The 19,245-nt window shown below is 43.6% G+C and overlaps 2 protein-coding genes across 2 annotated transcripts in view; one reads left to right on the forward strand and one right to left on the reverse strand.

The window, feature by feature from the left end:
- Positions 1–2,196: 2,196 nt before the first annotated feature.
- LOC104260846 (galectin-related protein A) lies at positions 2,197–5,775 on the reverse strand. The gene is made up of 4 exons (XM_009816686.2): positions 5,752–5,775; positions 3,673–3,761; positions 2,707–2,881; positions 2,197–2,340 (listed from the first exon to the last, which is right to left on the reverse strand). The coding sequence occupies exons 1-4, from the start codon at positions 5,773–5,775 to the stop codon at positions 2,197–2,199; spliced, it is 432 nt and encodes a 143-aa protein (XP_009814988.1).
- Positions 5,776–7,375: 1,600 nt separating this feature from the next.
- ZFYVE26 (zinc finger FYVE-type containing 26) overlaps positions 7,376–19,245 on the forward strand; it is a 46,377-nt gene continuing 34,507 nt past the window's right edge. The window contains exons 1-8 of the mRNA XM_059819174.1: positions 7,376–7,566; positions 9,535–9,613; positions 10,446–10,535; positions 12,472–13,024; positions 14,384–14,514; positions 15,370–15,534; positions 16,672–16,760; positions 17,055–17,215. Of these exons, the coding sequence (XP_059675157.1) occupies positions 7,376–7,566; positions 9,535–9,613; positions 10,446–10,535; positions 12,472–13,024; positions 14,384–14,514; positions 15,370–15,534; positions 16,672–16,760; positions 17,055–17,215 (1,459 nt within the window). The remainder of the gene's footprint in view (positions 7,567–9,534; positions 9,614–10,445; positions 10,536–12,471; positions 13,025–14,383; positions 14,515–15,369; positions 15,535–16,671; positions 16,761–17,054; positions 17,216–19,245) is intronic.

Below are 19,245 nucleotides of genomic sequence, written 5' to 3' on the forward strand. Positions count from 1 at the left end.
GCCAAATGACAAACCACATTTGTGACCAAGTTTCCTGCTCTCATTGTCTGGGAGTGTTCTTTTTCCTTTAGACAGTCTATTTTTGTTACACGTATCGCCATAGCACCTAGCAATTCCCGGCAGACCAGCATCCTAGGTGCCTAGGAGTCATGCAGATCCAGAATAATTCCCCACCAAGAACTTTCCATCTAACCAAGAGACAAAAGACAACAGGCAGATACAGACAAACGGGGCTTTACAAGGAAACAATGAGATATAATATTCCAAGATGGAAGAAAAGAATTATTTTGTACAAGTATTCAGTCTATATCTGACAGATCCAGGTTGTGCTTTACCCTAAAGCAGAAATGTCTTGCTCCTTTCCCCTTTATAAAGGGAGTCATAAACTTAATTAGTTAAGACTGACAGAATCAATGTCATGAAAGGTCCTGGTGTGCCTTTCTCGGTATACCACAGGAGTCTCGTGCTAAGCCACAATCCAGCTACCCAGCTACCAGGATAATCACTATTGTGAAACAAACCAGGGGTCGGTCTCTCTGTCCATCTCTCTGCTCTACCATTTGGCTTTCTGTTAGGCTGGAAAAGACCAAAGGATTCTCCTCTCCAGTATACAGATTGTTCTTCTGCTGGTAATGGCCTGTAGCAGTACAGGATCCTGGGTATCAAATCAGACCAGTGGCAGTTATTCCAGACAATCACTGGTGCTGAATATATTGGAAGAAATCACTCAGCTATAAAAGCAAGACTTTTCTTCCTGATTTTCACCGTAAGTCCATTTATGTGGAGCACCATTGGGACTGAGAACTCTAACAGCAATTCTGAATATTGCTTTTTCTATTTTAAGCCATTAAATTTTCCATTATTTGTCTAGTAAACTTGACTTTGATATCATTAAACATAAAAAAAAGTTTAGTGCATTTGAGTGTCCTGTGCTCTTTAGACATGATTTTTCTCAGAGGGCAGTTTGAGTATATGAAAATAATGGTTTCATACACTGTAAATTTAGATTTATATAGAAACTGAGACATTCTCCACAACACCAGAGGGTAGAATGGAATGTATGAGATGATTAAAACACCCGACCAGCCTGCTGATACACTATTTTCATAAAATTCCTCATGTTATCTGAGTACCTGTATCTGACAGCCAGATTCTGCAGAGCCTCCAAAAGCCCTCTGAAGACAGTATGCTGTATATCTTCCCTGAAGTCACAGAGGAATTTGATGGCCTTCTACCCACAGAACCACCTCTTTGCAGATTTTTTTGTCTCGAAATTATGTGCTGAAAAATGTCTCTTCATCTAGAAACTTTCCCCTTCATCCTGTGTTATAACCAACCAACCATAACAGACCCAAAGGCAGCAGCTATGATGTATGCTTATATATGTATTAGAATAGCCATGTATTTAGGACTTTTTTTCTACATCGACAGCAATGAAATAACAGCACAACACTCACGTGCATTCAGATATTTAACAGAGCTGGTAAAGAAGTCTGCCAGCAAAGATGCAGTTTTAATTAGATACAAGAATGGGCAATGCAGTTTCAGCTACAGATGCCACTTCCTAGGGCTGGTCCAGAGAAGACTGTGAAATCCACAGCTGTTGAAACCTTTCAATTCACGAGAACGCTACCTGCAAGAGACAGGGATGGTGGTAAGGCATTTATTGCTCTGTACTGGGAAGTACAAATGGCTTTGTGCTGACTGAGCAGAGCTTCCAGGAAAGGCAATTTCCTCCCGATAATGTGAGCTTTGCTGGGTCCACCAGACTCCCTTATTCACTTATAAGGAAATCTTCTACTTCTCTTTTCTCAGTCCCAGCGCCTGATACTGCCCAGTTCTTGTCACAAGGGTAACAGCCACCCCACCACAGAGGACTGACCTCCACCAGCTGGCATGCCTGGGGGGTTAGGGAACCATGAGAATGTGCGATACTGCATAGCATCATAAATCTTGCAGTTTGGGAGGCCAAGAGAGTATCTCAGCAAAGGCCTTCTGATTTACCTGGACCAGCCATAGCTCTGCAATTGCTGAGTGTGTATGACAAAAAAAGTGTATGTTTCAAACACTTCAGCAAATTAAAAAGATACAGTTCCTACTCTCCAGAATCAGCCAGGGGAAAAAGATAAAACATTTATCAGACAGGAGAAAGTACATTTGCCTGTGTCCTCTGGTGATATTGTGGTCTCCTTTTTTTCAAGCCACTTTGGTAAGCTTGATGTCCCCTGTGATCTGCAAAGCTTTCACCAAGTTCAGGGGCTGAACGCGGTGAGTGAAGTCACAGAGCTGCCGTCCATCGAGCAAGACTCGTATTTGCTGGTGTTCACATAAAAGCTCCATCTGCAATGGAAAAGGACAGGGAATGGTGTTAGAGACAAGCAGAAGAACTGATTTCACCAGCATGGACTTAGAACCCCATGTGATGGGATAGTGAGGCACAAAGTCTACCAGTTCTTCTGAAATGCCCCTAATAAATAACCTACTCTCTGCTGGGATGATACTGTAAAGCTCCTTATAGTGAGTTCTCTCAGTAAGACTAGAGAAAGGAATGGATCTCTCCCATCAGCGCTTGAACTGTTGCTCTCTGTGCCATACTAGACAGTTAACCTGCCAGTTTCAATAGTTAGCTATTTGTGGTCATATACGTAGCCTTCAGCCGTTCTCCCCCGCTCTTCTCCACCCTAATCATAGTACCCCAAAAATTACCTTAAATGTGTCGCCTGCCATAAATGGGAAGTAGGGAATAGTCTTCTCTTCTCTTCCCCATTTCCCAGCAATTCGTGCATTTCGGGTGATGGATTTGTCACTAAAGTTAACTGTAAATAACAGCCCAACATCTTTGTTTGCATCCACTGGATCACAGAGCAGAGTCACTGAAAAACTGAAAAAACAGTTAAATGACTGGGACTTTCAGAAATGTGAAAGGACATGGTGAGCACATTAGAAGCCTATAAAGACTAGAGGCAGCTATTGATTTCTTGTCAGACTGAAACACGGGTCTCCTACAGGGACTGCGCACAGGCTTAAAAGCTGCAGAAAGGGATGAGAACAGGCCCGTCTTTGTTTCTCCTCCAGTTTGCGGTAGGATGCTAGTGACTTCTGATGTTGCTTTCCCTCTCTTGTGACTGGAATCAAACACATTTGTGGGTGAGCCAATTCAAATTTGTATCCTAAAAGAGGTTATGGAAAACTCTGCACCAGTGTTGACTGCACTGGAGTTGATCACTGTAGATGCAAGAAAGTGTAATGACAGCACAGTTGCTGTCTTCCAGGCTAAACACAGCAACAAGCCTGCACCTCCTGCGCCCAAACCACTGGTTTTCAAATGGTGCTGATTTCAGCCCCCAGCAGACAGCCAAGATGCAGGTTCAAAATTGCATCTCTTCCTGGAGGAGAAATGCCCCTGGTGTGCCCCCTCCGGTTCGCATCAGGTAAGGGCGAGGAGTAGAAAACGCTGGCAGGGCAGTCAGAGGGTCCAAACAGTTAATTCTTCCTCACCCTTTTAATCTCAATCTGGGAGCAGGACAATTAAATAGAGCTGTAAATGATGAATCTATATGACTTTCTTCCTCCCGAAGAGCACAGACCCTCAAGAAATCATTTGAATTTAGAAGACAGGCCGGAGCACGTACGGCAGGGGTGAAGCCCCCACCAGCCCCTTCCTTCACCTACCTCTTGGGGTTGGAGTGTACCACCCCGATGACGGTGAGTTTCATGGCTGGTCTCAGGCCACCTTTAATTTCACCAACATACTGCTCCGCCTGCAGGGAAGAGCAGAAACGTGCTGCGGTAGGTCACGCCGCCGTGGGTAAACCGGCTTTAACAGCTGCTTCGGTCACCTCTGCGGTGACCCACACGTCTCACAGGTGACAGGACCCAGATAGCTGACACCCCGGGACGAGTCGGTGACGGCTGCTACGGTCTAACCACACAATAAATCCATCTGCAGCGCTCCACGCGGCAGATCGAAAGCTTCGTGGCAGCACGATGCGGAGCGTAGACTATGTGGGAACTAACTCTGCCAGCTCAAATTCGTTAACAGGTTTTGGTAGGCGAGCGTGACACCAGCAGGCTTTACACCGGGCCCGGTAGCCTCTGTCCTCCGCCGTAAGAGCACAAAGCCAGCACAGGCACGGCACCGCCGCCGCCTTTTGACATAAATGCAACTGCGTCCTCAGAGGTGATGCCAGTCCCACCTGTCCCCCTCACTTTTTCAAAGCCAGAAGATGGCTTCTCGGTGGATCTGCTTTTGTCTTCTCCACAGAGACCTGTAGTTGCAAACTCCCCCCCAAAGACCAGAGCTACATTTACTTGCTCCAAGTAATTCTCTAACAGCTTCGATGGTCAGTGGAGAAACTAATACAGGCGATGGTTGACATGGAAAAATGAAAGAGAGAGGCTGGAAACAAGTGATAGGGACATTTTGAGACTTCAGTTTCAGAAATGGCTTTAAAATGTAAATGCCAGACTACAACACTGTGGCGCATAATCACTCCCTACGCAGTCACTTAGAAAGAAGCTGCTATAAAACACTAAGCGTTATTAGCAATTTGCGTAACGCTGATAATATTCCAAGGCAATGCACAGCAGACCGTATTTTTGATAAAAAGCGCTTTATCGTTCCAGCGTTCCAAGGTAAAAATTCAGACATTTGTTGCTAGAAGACCTGCATAATATATGCATGGTTTAGTATTTTGACTATGAGAAACACTACATCAGCGTGGAAACCCATGGACTTCTGTTCACAGCAAACGGGCTTCCATTCAAATGTAAGTTGCTACAGGTATTTCATTTTTAAATTTTGGAAAATATAACCAATGTTATATTTTTAAATTATTGAATGCCAGCTTGCTTAACGGAAACACAAATTCAAGATGAAAAATGTTTTGCCTATACTCCATTTCCTAATTTCAATATACTAGCTATATCTTCTGCTAAAATGATCTTAAACAATTTATTTCCCCACCTTGATATTTACATCCAGTCACCTTTACAGCTTCACGGATAGATTAATAAACCTCTAACTCCTAACAAGGCCAACATTGGAAGAAATTAATTTAAAATACCTTCAAAAAAGACAGCCCTACTGCTGATCGTTAGTAACGCACATTTACCCTTGCAGAAGTGGGCAGGTGACTCCAGCAGGTATGTTTTGAACTTTGTAACAAAACAAAAGCGTCAACCACCTGAGATGTCTTACGTGAGGGAGCAGCTCCTCAAGTCAGGAGTCTGACTGTAAGGAGATACTTTAAACTGGATAAAGCAATTAGAGAGTGGGTAATAAGCACAAAAGATCCCAGGCTCAATGAACTTCATCCTCATACAGGTCCTGTGTCCCCCTAAAGCTCCTTCCTTGCCTACACAAGAGACAAGATACAAAATAATACCGCAAATTGAAAGTGCACGATGAGAAATTGTTTGTGCAGAGCTGCACCATAGTAAGCACCATCATTAAAGGCACAGGGAATCAGAACTGAGGGGGTCAAACGACGACCACAGGGGTTCAACACTTACAGCTCATCCAGCGTAGCTGAAATGAGTTCAGCGGTGTGACTACCCACGTGCCATTTCTCTGCTGACGTTGGGTTGGCAGTACAGGTGAAAAGTACTCAGGATGCCGTAGGAGGTAATGGTACAAGCTCCTGCGGCATCTTACATGGTTCACTGGTGGGTCCCAGCACGTGCACATGGACACAGCCCCCTTCCCATCTTTTCCGTTCAGGAGCCCCGGGGACTCCCTCAGTCACTTACTTTGGGACACCTCTCGTCTGTCATCACCGCTCTGCCTCCTACACTTGTCTCCACCGCAGCAGTCCCCGGAGGAGTTTTTGGTTTGTGTGCCAGGACAAAAACAAACAAAAAGCCCAGAATAAAGGGAGGATGTTGGGGGGGGCTTATCTCTGCCTAGCACCGGCTGGACACCACCCAGCCCAGCAGCTGAGTCACGGCCCTCCGCACCTCGTCCTGCCAGGGGAAGCTCGCAAATAGCAGGGCCGGTGCGGGTGGGAGGGCAGGGAGACTGCAAGGGTGGGCAGGCCCCCGCCGCCCCGCACGGGAGCGCCTGGCGAGCCTATGGCTGTAGCTGTGGCTGTATCTATACCTACACGTTTTCACGCGACTAGTTAAGGTTTTGTGTGTGTGCATAACATATTGTATTTGTATATGTAATACATGTAAGTAAAAGATAATTTACTTATTTTGATACCATTTCTGTCCTCTGTGAAAGGGGTAAATATATACATAACTTATATCCCTATATATGCCTATATACAGAGGGTTACACATACAGGGTTATACACACACACGCATATATGTATAAACCCCTAAATGTATACCCCTCTCTATATGTGTGCATATAGGTGTATATATATAATATACGTGTATACAGCCTCCGCTCTGAGAGACGACGCACAACCCTCACGCCAGCGGTTACTCCCCCGCCCTGCCCCTCCCCCCAGTCCCCGCCGGCTCCCGGGCGAGCAGCACGCCGCTGCAAGGCGCCGCAGCGGGGCTGCCCCACTGCGCGCCAGGGGGCGGAGCTTCAAGCGAAAGCCAATCAGAACCATGAGAGGCCCGAGCAGGGGCGGAGCTGGCGTGCGGTAAGAAGGGGCCGCGGGGCGGGCCGGTAGGCGGAGAAGGGCGTGGTTAGAGGGGAGGGCGGGGCTTGCGCTACCCGGGTTCCTGAGGCGGCGTCAGGCGCCCCAAAGAAAAATGGCGGTTTATTTACATTTTGCCCCAGTTCGGCCAATGGGCGGACGCCTGCCCGCGTGCCCGCCCGGCGGCGCGGTCAGCTGAGGCGGTGCCCAAAATGGCGGCGGCGGCGGGTGGTGTTGCCGGGGCGGTGCAGTAGAGCCCAGCGCTGCCGGGGTGGCCGCATCCTGCCCCGCCAGGTAATGCGGGCCGCGCCAGGATGGGCCCCGGGGCCCGCCGACCCGGGCCGGTCCTCGCGGAGGAGGGCGAAGCCGCGGGCGGGTGCGCGGCAGAGCGTGCGGCCCGGGGCGAGTGGCCGCCACCGCCCCCAAAGACAGTTCCTCCCCGCCCGGACGGGCGGCCCGGGGGCTCGTGCGGCGGTGGGGAGCGGCGGGAGCGTTCCGCGGGCCGCTGGGCTGGGCTCCCCCGGGCGGCGCACTCGCGGCGGGGCGGTGGTGGCTGAGCGGCAGTCGCGTTGTCAGCCCGCGGTGCTTGTTGGCGCCTTACCCCCCTGCCCCTGCGGGAGGAAGCAGCCCGAAGCCTGGCCTTGGCTCTCCGCCTGTCCCTGCCCCCCCCGGGGCGGTCAGCGCGAAGGAGAAATCTGAGGTGGTGCCCCAGCGCGGCCTCACGGCATCCGCCTTCGCGTGTGTCACCCTGCCGCAGGTCACCTGCTCGTCCGGGGAAGATGGATTCTTTTGGAAATGAAGAAGCGGTCTCTCTGGAGCAGCTCTTCGGGTTTTTCTGTGAGTGCGTACGCCATGGAGACTGGGAGCTTGCGCAGGCCTGTGTGCCCCAGCTGAGCCAGTGGCACGGGGATGGCCCTGAGAAGGTGGAAGCAATTCTTCAGGCTCTGGTAGCTTGTCCCGTGGGGGTAAGGTAAGTAAGGTACTGTTTAGGGCCGGTAAGCTTCAGTGTGAAACGAGGAGAAGCAATTAGTTTACTGGTGACTGTGGGAGACAGGTAGAATCGGGGAAATAGCACTTGCTTCAGTGCTGAGGCGTCTTGGACATGTCTAGATATACTGTTATCTGAACGTTGACATCTTATCACTGCCCAAGCACTTAGCAGGCTTCCCAGCCCACTGGAATAACGAGCTGTGTTCATTTATGCAGTTGACATGGTGATTGATACAAGCTTAAAACTATTTGGAGGCATTTCAGAACTCATTTTGTTAGATTTTACTGAAGGATAAGAAGGGGAAGGACCCCTCACTACAAGAAGGACATTGAGGTGCTGGAGCGTGTCCAGAGAAGGGCAACGAAGTTGGTGAAGGGTCTGGAGCACAAGTCTTATGAGGAGCGGCTGAGGGAACTGGGGTTGTTTAGCCTGGAGAAAAGGAGGCTGAGGGGAGACCTTATCTCTCTCTACAACTACCTGAAAGGGGGTTGCAGAAAGGTGGGTGTTGGTCTCTTCTCCCAAGTGACTATTGACAGGACAAGAGGAAATGGCCTCAAGTTGCGCCAGGGGAGGTTCAGGCTGGATATTAGGAAAAATTTTCTTACTGAGAGAGTGGTGAGACACTGGAACAGGCTGCCCAGGGAAGTGGTGGAGTCACCATCACTGGAGGTGTTCAAGGAACGTGTGGATGAGGCATTGTGGGACATGGTTTAGTGGGCATGGTGGTGTTAGTTGGTGGTTGGACTTGATGATCTTACAGGTCTTTTCCAACCTTAGTGATTCTGTGATCTCCTGCAATTACATTCCTCTGACAGTGAGCTTTGGTTAATTTAGAAATGGAACCAGCAAGATCAACACTGTAGTTGTTTAAAATATTCTTTTGTTTCCAGCTCTTGAAAGACCTTCCACTTTCTAAAAATTTAAACTCTAAAAAATTCAAATGATGCTATTGATTTCTTATTTCTCTTGCACTGGATTTTGAAATGGCATTGGTTTTACTCAATCCTAGTTAGTTTTGATCTCTGCTTTTCAGGTAGGTGCTTATGAAGGGTGACTTCCTAGCACTTCAGGGAACATTGGTATTCCCCCTTTCCAAGCAGATGATCATACTTTACATAGAAATTTTTGTAACGTTTTGGTAAAGGTGCTAAGAAACAGTTTACACTGACAGCAGTTAAAGGAATCTGGAGGAAAGTGTGCACATGGTTAGATGAATATTTGCTAACGCCCTTGTGAGACATAAGTATTTTTTAACTTTTTGATAGTTGGGCTATCACATCTAAAGGCTTTAGTTAGCAGTGCTGAGATTTTTAAAGGCCAATAAACTATCTTGTGCTTTTTCCTTTTCCTAGTCCCTTTGACAATACTGAACATATTCCCTAACTGTGTAGGTTTTGGAATGTGTTTATAAGTACTGGAGCACATGAAAAGCTGATGAAAATTAGAAGTATTCTTTGTTTAATTAGTACATTACTGCACTTTTAGTTTGGACATAGAGCTGCACTTGTGCTGCTGTGACCTAAAACTTAGTTTCATTTTTTTCGGTAGAGCTAGACAGAACAGGAAATAGCAGTGTTTGCGAAGTGGTCAGATTTGAAAGAAATGTGCTGAAGTGCTTAAAGAGGGCTGTACAGACTGATCTTTAGACCATAAATAAATGTCATTGTTTTGAAGCAAAGAACTATGGCAGTAGTGTTGGTATTTGGCAGATCTAAAAGCAGTTATTTGCGCAGCAGAAGTCATTAGGTTAATGTGTAAGTAGTACCAATATTCTGTTTTCTCTGCTTTCTCTTCCTTTTTGACTCGTCTTCAGCTATTTAGTCATCCTTCTTTTTATCTTACACAAAGACATATAAAAATGAAAATGACCTCTGACAGTGTTTTCCTGGATCTTTGAGATGGGAACAACCTTGTATAATCCAGTGTATGTGCTTATTGCTTTTGTAGATGGGGACAGAATTCTAGCCCATGGAGAACTGCATGGCTTTGGCTTCTTGTGCTGGAAAAATGGCTTGCCAGGAATCAGGTACAGAAACACCTAGCTGACTTCCAAGTGCAACCTATAGCGCTGACTTCCAAGTGCAAAATGTCTGCCTAGTTGCTTATTTAAATTACAGGCTTTCCCATGTTTCATGGAATTAAGTTCTCAAGGTAGCTGGAGAGGTGCATTGCTTTTGCTTTTGACAAACTTCTCAAGAAACAACTGTTAATCTTCTCCACACTGGAGAGAAAAAAATGGATTTTTTTTTTTGTTTAGGTAACAGAAGTTGGCTTTTTAGCAATGAGCATTTCTGTAAATGGAAAGCATAAGTGTATCGACTTCTGCATTTGTGTAGCACTTTTCTTAAATTAAAGATGAAATAGCTTAGGCATCAGACAATTCTTTATAACCTTTAGATGGTGAGGGATGTGCTTGCTGCATTGCTCTTTTCAGACAGACAGGTGCAGTATCTGTCATGAGTAAAGGAGAAACTATCTTTTTTCCCTTTTTTTTTTTTTAATTGGAACACTGGGATGTGTAATCATACTTTTTTTAAATTCATTTGTCCTTGTCACTACTTAGACTTGCATTTTTTCTTCACCTTCTGAGGAGAGATGTCTCTAATTGATGGGATTGTAATTCCTGACAAAGTGACACTTCTCTCTGTTTCCAAATGTATAGATAAATGGAATCCACTGGTGTGGGAGCAGAACCTAATTGTGGAATAGCCTTTAATTTAGAATTAGGTATCTTCAGAGAGATATTTCAGTCTGCCTTAAAATGTTAATCTTAATGCTAAGATTAGGTTTATATGGTAATGTAAATCAATAAAACTTTTATTGGCTAATGTCTTTCCCATTCTTTTATATTGTTTCAGAAAACTGTTCCAGTTGTTCTTCAGAGAGAAACTGAATTTTTATTGTTCTTGGAAGAACTGCAGAAAGATGTCTCTGAGGAAGTCCTAAAGGTGAGCTACTTAGTATGCCCTAATTCTTCTTGTTAGTTATGCAGAATGTCCATCTTTATCATGTTTTGGGATCGAAGTTAATGCTTCCTGCTAATTTGACTGCCTGAGATGCTAATGTGTTACTAATTTTCTAGGCAACTGAAAGAGACTGTAATTCAGATCCCTTTCTGAAGTTAATCCAATGTGCCTGCAAGTGATTTCTCTGGCTAGAGAGGAGGCTGTAGGCAGGCAAGGAACAAGCTTTTCTACATGGTCTTTCTGTCACACTTCAGTCCTGACTGCAGCTACTTGCCACGGTCTTATATCTGTAGACACCTTTAGTAACCATAAAGCTAAAACCCACTGTGAGCCAAAATAAACCATAGTCAGCAAGCACATTTTAAAAGTATGTCTATTTTTTTTCTTCCTCCTAAGATCTTAATTTTTATCTCCTCCACACCCCTTTGCTCCATTCTTGGAAGTTTTTGGGTGCTGTACTGTTATTACTGACATTACTTGGTAATTGGTATGATGTGTGCTCTGAGGTCCAGGACACATTTTTCCATTATTACTTCATACATGCAGACTGATTTATTTGAGAAATACATGGAAATATGCAAAGATGGATTAATATCAAAAGCAAGTATAGAGCAGAAAATCAGGAGAGTTACTAACTGTAGAACTGTCCTAATTTGGTGTTGGTTACAACAGAATTAGACTTGACATGGTGTGTGGAATGTCCTCAGATGTTGCTTCTAGTCTTACAGGTTCTAACTCTTAAAAGAATTTTTTTTGTTTGCCTTCTTTTAAGAGGAAAATGAAAACTTACTACATTCACAGGCTATTTGCAGCTTTTAAATATGAATAAGGAAGAGGTATTCAGTATTTCTCTAAGGATACAGAATTAGCAATTACAGGATGAAAGCAAGCAAGGTAAACTTGACTGTTGATTAAAATAAATCTGCTTGATGTCTGTTAATGACTAATGAAGTCTGTGTACGTTACCATGAGGTTACCAAGGTCATGAAAGATTCCACCATTTTCTGCAGCACTGCACAGAAATAGGAGATTCGGCAACCTCATATCTTTGTCACAATTACTGTCAGAGGCATGTTAGTAGGTAGAGTTATGTTTTGATCCAGCAAATAAAGAAAAGGGTGTTGTGGACCTGTCTTCCACTGCTAATAGTCTCATTTTTGCGCACACCAACCGTCTCTCCCCTCCATATTCCCTGAGTTGTCTCTTCCAGCCAAGCACAGCACTCGCATAGTTCCAGAAATATGACAAGTGCTGCTTAATTGCTATTCAACTGGGTTGTCTCTCACCTTCCCACCCCTTATTGGGAGAGCTAATTGGGGTTTTTTGTTTGTTGTTTTCCCCTTCCTCATTCTGGAATTGTAGGTTTGCTTCTGTTAGCAAGAAAAATTATTATTGCTTAAGAAAGAAGTCTGTGAGATGGCTTCTGAATCTGTTGGCCAGTTTTAACCAAGTTTGAAAAATTAGTGTTGATGGGGATGCTGCAGTTGGTAGATAGATGGCATGAATCTGGGAAAGTAGGATTAAAGAAAAAAAGACTGAACACTAATCATCATGCTTTTACTGACTTATGAAGATACAGTCACATCAATATATTGCAAAGAGGTAGAATACAGTAGTGCTTCAGCCATCCCATAGGATCTGCATGTGAACATAAGGTAACTTGGTTATGAGCACATGGCCTATATAGTGTAGTTGTGTATTATAGGATTCTTTATATTTTGTTGCATATTCAGGCATATCCACTCTTCTAGGAAGGATATTGGACAAGGTGGACCTTTATTAATGGATTTCCTAGGTAGTATGATGTTTCCAAATTGATTTATGTTCTTGCTTTCAAGTTTCTCCTATTTTTTAAATAATTTATTTCGTATTTTTAATGGAGTCTGAAAGGCTTAATCTTTTATTATTTCCCTACTAGGAACTGTTTGAAGCATTTGAGTGCACCCAGAACAAGCACATCACAGACAGGAAAAGAAGAGATGGCTGTTCTCATAGATTCAGTTTGGATGTTGTTTCAGCTCTCCGGAAGCTTTTGCTGCGTGCTCCCCAGAGGGCAAAAGCCCTGCTGGAGTTCTTCCAGGAGGAACAAGGCACACACAGTTCCTCGCTCCAGCACTATTGCTCTCTACAAAACATCTTTGTTGAATTTCTTCGTGACTCCTTGAAATCTTTGCAGAGGCTTCAGTGCAGTTCTGAGATTTCAGCAGAACTAGATCAAAGAGAACTAGTAGATACAATTTATGCTGCTCTTAGTATAGTGACTTTTGAAGTGGAGCATCAGGCAGATGAAGTACGTCACCTATTCAGGGAGCTCTTGGATGTATGCTGGGCTGAGGCAAGCCCACTGAGAGAGGAGAAGCTACTAAGCTGTATGCTGAGGAAACAGAGCCATGGCCTGTTAGGCCTGTATAGCAGTGTTCTCATAGAAAGAACAAGAGAAAAATTTCTGGTGTCAAAATCAATACGAAAAGGTTTGTTTTACTTTTTGCTTTGTTTTCATTTCTTGTTTAACAAAGCTATTGAGGCGTTAAACAGGCAAGTTGTTGAGAAGTCAGGCGGTGTTCTTGCTAAGGTGCCTTAACAAGCCATGGAGTCTTGTAAAAGATGATGCTAAAATGACTTAAAGCAAGGAACTGGGATAGGAACCCCAGGGTTCTCCCTACATTTCTGCAGTCTATGCTGCCTTCTTTTGTGAGCACTTCCTTTACCACCCCTTGTTGTGCTCTATTTTAATCTGCTCAGCATTTCTCCTGCTGAAGATCTTGCTTGTAACTAGGAAATTGACTCTCCATGTGTATATAAAGTTTTTATTGGTTCGGCTCCAGCTCGGGGTCATCTGTGTTGGAGGATGTTCCATTTCAGACCACTAACAGTTCAGCTATCTCAGTAATGCCAAAAAGTTCAGACCCCTTAATATTGGACAAGAAAACTTCTAGAAGTGGAGGGAGATGTGGAGTGGGCCAATATCCCAGCTGGAAAGAAGATGCTGTTTGATTACCTGCTCACTTGCTAGAGCCCAACTGTTGTTTTCATACCGGCTATAACTTCACACCCTCTGTCTAGCTCCCTATGACTGGCGCATTTAGTTGAGGATCTCAGTTGAAGCTGAATGGCAAGTGGTGCTCATGCTCTTGTCAGGAAAGTGTCAGGTGAGCCTGCAAGGAGGGAAAAGCTAGAATGCCTACCCTCTTCTGCTTACCTCTGTACACTGAGGTGTAAGTCAGTGGGGTTTGTATCCTCTCTCCTCCCTTCACTCATAGGGATTGCAGAAGGGAAGTTCAGGCTGGTGTAGTGTTGCAGACTGGCATTTCTGATAACTACAGTTAGTGCTTCCTTGTGGGGGAAGAGAAATAGAGATATGGATACCTTCACTCTCACTGGGAGTAGTTCAGTTCTCGCTTTGCACAGATCTGAGGAGCTCCTGTGCTGGACAAGTCTTTGCTAAGGCCCTGCAAAGCAGCATAGTGTCTCAGAGCACAAGTGAGAATTCATGTAACATACAGACAAGATGCGTATGACTAGAGAAAGAAAGGCAGTGTGACCTGAGCTAATGCAAACAACCTGTGTGCTGAACAGGCTCTTCCTATGTTAAGAACTGTCCACACAGTTTCCTGTTTTCTGATCTGACCTGTTTATTTTCTATCAAATTTCTCTGCTTGGCTTTCTTGTTATCCAGTAACAATATCTGAGAGTCTTAACAGTTAAAATATAATAGTTGGTTAGTATTTGAGGAAATGTTGAGTGTTTCTCAGTTTAAATTAACAGCAATTACGCTTCTTTCAAAGGTGTCCCTCTGTACTGGAAGGTAGTCTTGTTGTAATGTTTTTTAGGTTCGTCTGAGCAGCTGGATACAGAGCGAACCGTGATGAGTTTGTTCTCAGATCCCAAAGAGGCTCCTTCTTGGAAGACAGCCTATTTCTACTGCTTGAGCAGCAGCAAGCACTTTCTGGAACAGATTCTGGTATGGCCATAAAATCATTAAGAGGGGAAACCCAGTGGTGGCTAAAGTCAGTCCCGGTATTGAACATATCTTGGTGGTGCACAGAAGCATTTTGTATTCAAATAGCGTTTACTAGGGGTCATGGCTTACAGGAACAAGGAGGTAACTGGTGATAACTCTCTTACTTTCAGCTGTATGATGAATTCAAAGCATTCAGTGACGTTTTTGGAAACCCTCATCTGCATGCAGACTGAAGATTACATCTTCAGGTTTTAAGAAGTCCTATGTTCTGCTTGTAATTTTGTTGGATGCACCACTTGATTTACCCCATTACCTTGAACTCGTTGCTTTGCTTTCCTGATGTTGGTAGACTTGGGGCAGTGAGGCTAGTTTGCATGGTAAAATCTATGTTTTAAATAGCTAGAAGACCTGGTGAGAAATACTCTGGTATGAATTAAATGATTAGAATGTATTTACATAGATAGAAGAAGTAGAATACAGGTAGGTGGTCACTGTTAAAGTGCAAGTCTTTAAAGTTGTACATATTTCCACTTCTAAATAATGTGCTCATTCAAGTTTCTTACATAATGCCCTTGACAGAGACATAGTCAATAGAAAGAACGTAAAGATAATGTAGCGAGGGAGTGTGAGCTGGCTCTGTAGTAAGCATTTGAAATTATGTCTTTTTCCTCATGACAGTTTTACTGAAGAGTAACCTGATGGCTTGGAAAATATAAGTTTAGGGAAGTTCCAGGTATAGAACTTCAGAATTTTAGTGAAGCTAATACTGAAATGGCTACTTGTTTACATAACCTGCCAGGCATTACAGGTCTCTGCATTTTAGAAAGATAAATACTTGTTCCTTTTGTTTTCTAGGTGACTGCATTAACTTTACTGAAAAGAGAAGACTACTCAGGCCTGAACAGCTTATTGAGGAGAGAATTCAGCCCCCTTAGCCGCCTCTTGGTATTGCTAGGATGGACTCATTGTCAAAGCTTGGAATCAGCAAAAGCATTGCTATGGACTCTTCACAAAACTCAGGTAAATCAGCAGGAAGCAAGTGTCAGTATCCCAGTCTGAGTCCAGATAATGCAATTTGTTTGCAAAAATAAATAAAAGCAGGGAGTTTCCAGTGAGAATGTTAATCTTTCTCAAAATGGAAATAAAAAAGCTAAAATGTTACAGTTGTGTGTAGGTAGTATTATGAGACGCTTGCCTTTCTTCCTACTCCTCAGCTGTGAAGAGAGTATTGCCCAGGAGATTCTGAAAGTTTCTCTTGCATAAGCTCTTCAGCCTTTGCCGTTAACATAAGAGAGAGAGACAGCAACGGTTGTTGATTAGTTTTGAAAAAGGCTGGGGGACCTTTGATGGGTGTCATTTCGTCCAGTGAGTCATCCCTGGAGAGTAACTAATTCTGGTCACAACTAACGCGAGTTCAGCAACAGGGTAGCTTGGAAATTTCCCATACCCATTCTCAAAATGAAGTTATAAATGACAAGAGCTGTGACTGAAAGATCCACCTTGTTTGGGGGGAGTCTTCGTCTTTGAAGAAGAGAGAGGGTTCTAACTCTGAGGGTTTAATTGCAGTTCAGATAATGTCTGCCTGCAGGCAACTGGCTTGGATGACAGAGGTGGGGAGACAGGGAGCCTTGCACTGCTGGATCATTGGGGCAGATCTAGGCTGGTATTGCCTTAAAGGGGAGTTACCATCTATTGGTAATAGACTGCAGGTCTATTCAGTAGCCTCTGCAAAGTGAAAGTCTTAGATATGATTTTAGCAGACAGGCATCTGTAGTAGAAAAGCACATGCAAAAGGAGAATAACTTTCTGCTACCCAGTATGTCATCTGTTCTAGTACATGATTAATTCTAGAGGTTAGTGTCTTAGACTGTTATTAAGAAGCATTAATTTGCATTTTGAAAGCTAACCTTGAAAAGGGATGTAGCCACCTTTCCATGGTCTGTAGGTGTGTTGAATGGAGGCTGACTGATTTTGATGCTCCTTCGGAATAGCCCTTCCTTGCTGGCTTTGTAATAAAACTGCCAATTTTCTGCACTTGAAAGTTACCATATGGATAAAGAAGTCTTATGAACATCCCATATGTGACACAGGCTTGGTTCTGCTGTCTGACTAGAGGATTTGTGGTAAAGGGATTCTTTTATTTGTCTTTCCATTTAGGATCTGTGCAATGATTCAGTACTGAAAGATTTCTGTGATGGGCTATGGGCTCAGGTGGAAGTTCTTGAATGGTGTATACAGCAAAACAGGTAAAACGATCAGAAGGACTTTTTCCAAACTGTCTTGCCAAATCTGCCTATTAGTCAATTTATGTTTGCAAGGAGAAATTGTGTTCTTTTCTGTGAATCCTGACTAATCATCTCCTAGTGACTGTATATCACAAGCTCTCAAAATTGCTTGATGGGCATTAGTTACGCTATTTGTTTTTCTTTTTAACTGCAGTAGTTTGGTTGAATCAGCATTAGAGTGGGAGATACGTCTTTAAACTTGGCTGAGAGACCTAAATCTGTTTGTGCCACCTCTTTGTTTGTTCTCTCTTGCAGTATTACTATCCCAAGGAAGGTTCTTTTGCAACACTTGCACAGTCTAGATTGCCACACAGCAGTGTACTCTCTTCATCATCTCACTAATCTTCTGGCACTGAATGAAGACGATGTTATTGAGCTTCTTCAGAAAGTTCCTGCTAGAGACCAACAGATGCAGGGTAAACGTGTAGGGTCGTGAGAACACAGAAAAACCCTGATCCGTCGAATATGTGCTGCTCAGTATTTCTGCCAGGAAGAATCTGTTCCTTTGGTCTACTTCTGTAAATAAGGAAGATACTGCTTATCAGCTGTTTTCTGGAAGAAAACTAGAGAGCATGTGGAAATTCTTTTAGAATCCTTTCGGGGAGTAAATTGTCTCCCAAGAAGGACTTATAAGATCTCTTTGATCTCACAAGGACAGATCTCTGAAAGAGTTTTTTTTCAAAATGGTAACAAGACTTTGCACATGCTCATAATATGTGCTACTCATTGTAACTTATATACTGTATAATACCTTGAGCTTGAAAGTTAAGTGTATGTTTTGGATTTCAGCCATCTGTGCACTTAAATTTAAAATCAGAGGGGAAAGTCAGATGAAATAGACAATATCTCATACTATAACACCTTCATTTTTGAAAGATACAAAATGTTTTGGTTTTTTTCCTTCTAATATTAAGTCTTAACAAATCTACTGTAATATTAAAATCAGTAAGGCTTACCTACAGGCTGTGTTTACATCTCTCTTGCCTCACTTGTCTCATCTTCCCATGTTCCAATTTGGTGCCTAAAATACCTGAGATTACTAAACACATTAATTCACTTAGAAGTGAATCTCCTTATACACTCTTCTGATTGCAGCCTGTGTCCAGGTTCAGCTTTTGCTCTTTTAATGCTGTTTGCTGATAGGGCCTCTTAATAATGATACAAAAATTCAGTCTTCCTCTGTGTACTAGAACCTAAGAAGCTGCTTAAATTCTGTCAAAACATTTCATAAACAGGAAGAGGCAGTCCCATCATATCTTCTGGGAGTTGCATGAGTGTAGCAGAAGAACTCTAGCTGTAGTTTCTCTTCTTCACTCAGATCACCTTAATTTACAGAACTAGTTAATGGAAGGCAAGTCCTCTTTTCAGCCGTGATTATTGTAAAATTCAGATAATTCTATAAACACAGTTTAATATCTCCTTTAAAATAATCTATTTTGAAACTTAAATGGAGGAGAGGAGTCATGAAGTTTTGGTTCATCTGACTTGGTGGTGTTAACAGGCCTTTTTCTCCCCTCACCCCACGTACTTCCCCTTCTTCCCGACATGTATCTGTCAGCTGCAGTAGTGAAACTGAAGTAGTGGTGGTACTGGTCGACGGTTGTGTTCAAGCACCCTTCAGATCAGTGCGTAACACTAGCTTTGATCAGTCACACCAACAAAAGAAATGACGGGCAGAAATTTCCTTATGAGTTACAGAATTCAGGAATAAGGTGTTAATATTTCTGGCGCAGGAAAGAAAGTGCTTATATTTAAAGGGTAGTTCTTCAGTATTCGTACAAGGAAAAGGGTTGGTTTAGACGTGGTTGCTGACACAGACTCACTGCATACAAGTCTTTCCACATGGGAGGCAAAAGTGTATTAAACTTGCATTTGATTACCGGTGTGTATCTTGTAGTATCTTCAGCTAACTCTCTTTTTCAAAGGACTGTATTTATCGGATCTCTGGCTTCATCTGCCTGAAGTCCTCTTAAGACAGTGGTATTGAGAGCTTTTTGGGTGCTACATATTAGTGCAGAGCTGCTGGTGAATTACGGCATTTCTGTGGCCATATGGGTTCTGCAAAGGATTCATACTTGGACGTTTCCTCAGTTCTGTCTGCTGTCTACGTTATAGTTTCCACCATTGTTGCTGTTTAGAATTGCAGTGATAGGGAGTAATTGGTTTCAAGCTGTTTGTGCTCTCAGGGCTTTTGTCTTGGCTGCTCTGTAGTTTTCAGAAGAGTTCAGGCTGGTGCTTTTCTTTGAAATCATGCTCAAGCCTTGTGGAGGACAGTGCTGAAACACTTTCTAGGTAATGCTTCAGTCCCAGAGTTTGGGTGGGAACATTATCAGTACATCAAACCACTGCTTTGCTTAAAAAGAACTTTGCTAATGCTTCCCCTGCATGACAGTAGGCAGAGGGGCAATCTACCTCTTGTATAAGAATATAGGATAGTGGATTCAAG

The sequence above is a fragment of the Gavia stellata genome, chromosome 7, assembly GCF_030936135.1.
Source record: "Gavia stellata isolate bGavSte3 chromosome 7, bGavSte3.hap2, whole genome shotgun sequence".
Taxonomy (NCBI): Eukaryota; Metazoa; Chordata; class Aves; order Gaviiformes; family Gaviidae; genus Gavia; species Gavia stellata.

Coding starts and splice junctions, on each gene's coding strand:
- LOC104260846 (XM_009816686.2), bottom strand. CDS start 5,775: ATGACAGACGAGAGGTGTCCCAAA. Junction 2,882..3,672: donor GTACACTCCAACCCCAAGAG/GTAGGTGAAGGA, acceptor CTGTTTTTTCAG/TTTTTCAGTGACTCTGCTCT. Junction 2,341..2,706: donor TGGCAGGCGACACATTTAAG/GTAATTTTTGGG, acceptor TTTCCATTGCAG/ATGGAGCTTTTATGTGAACA.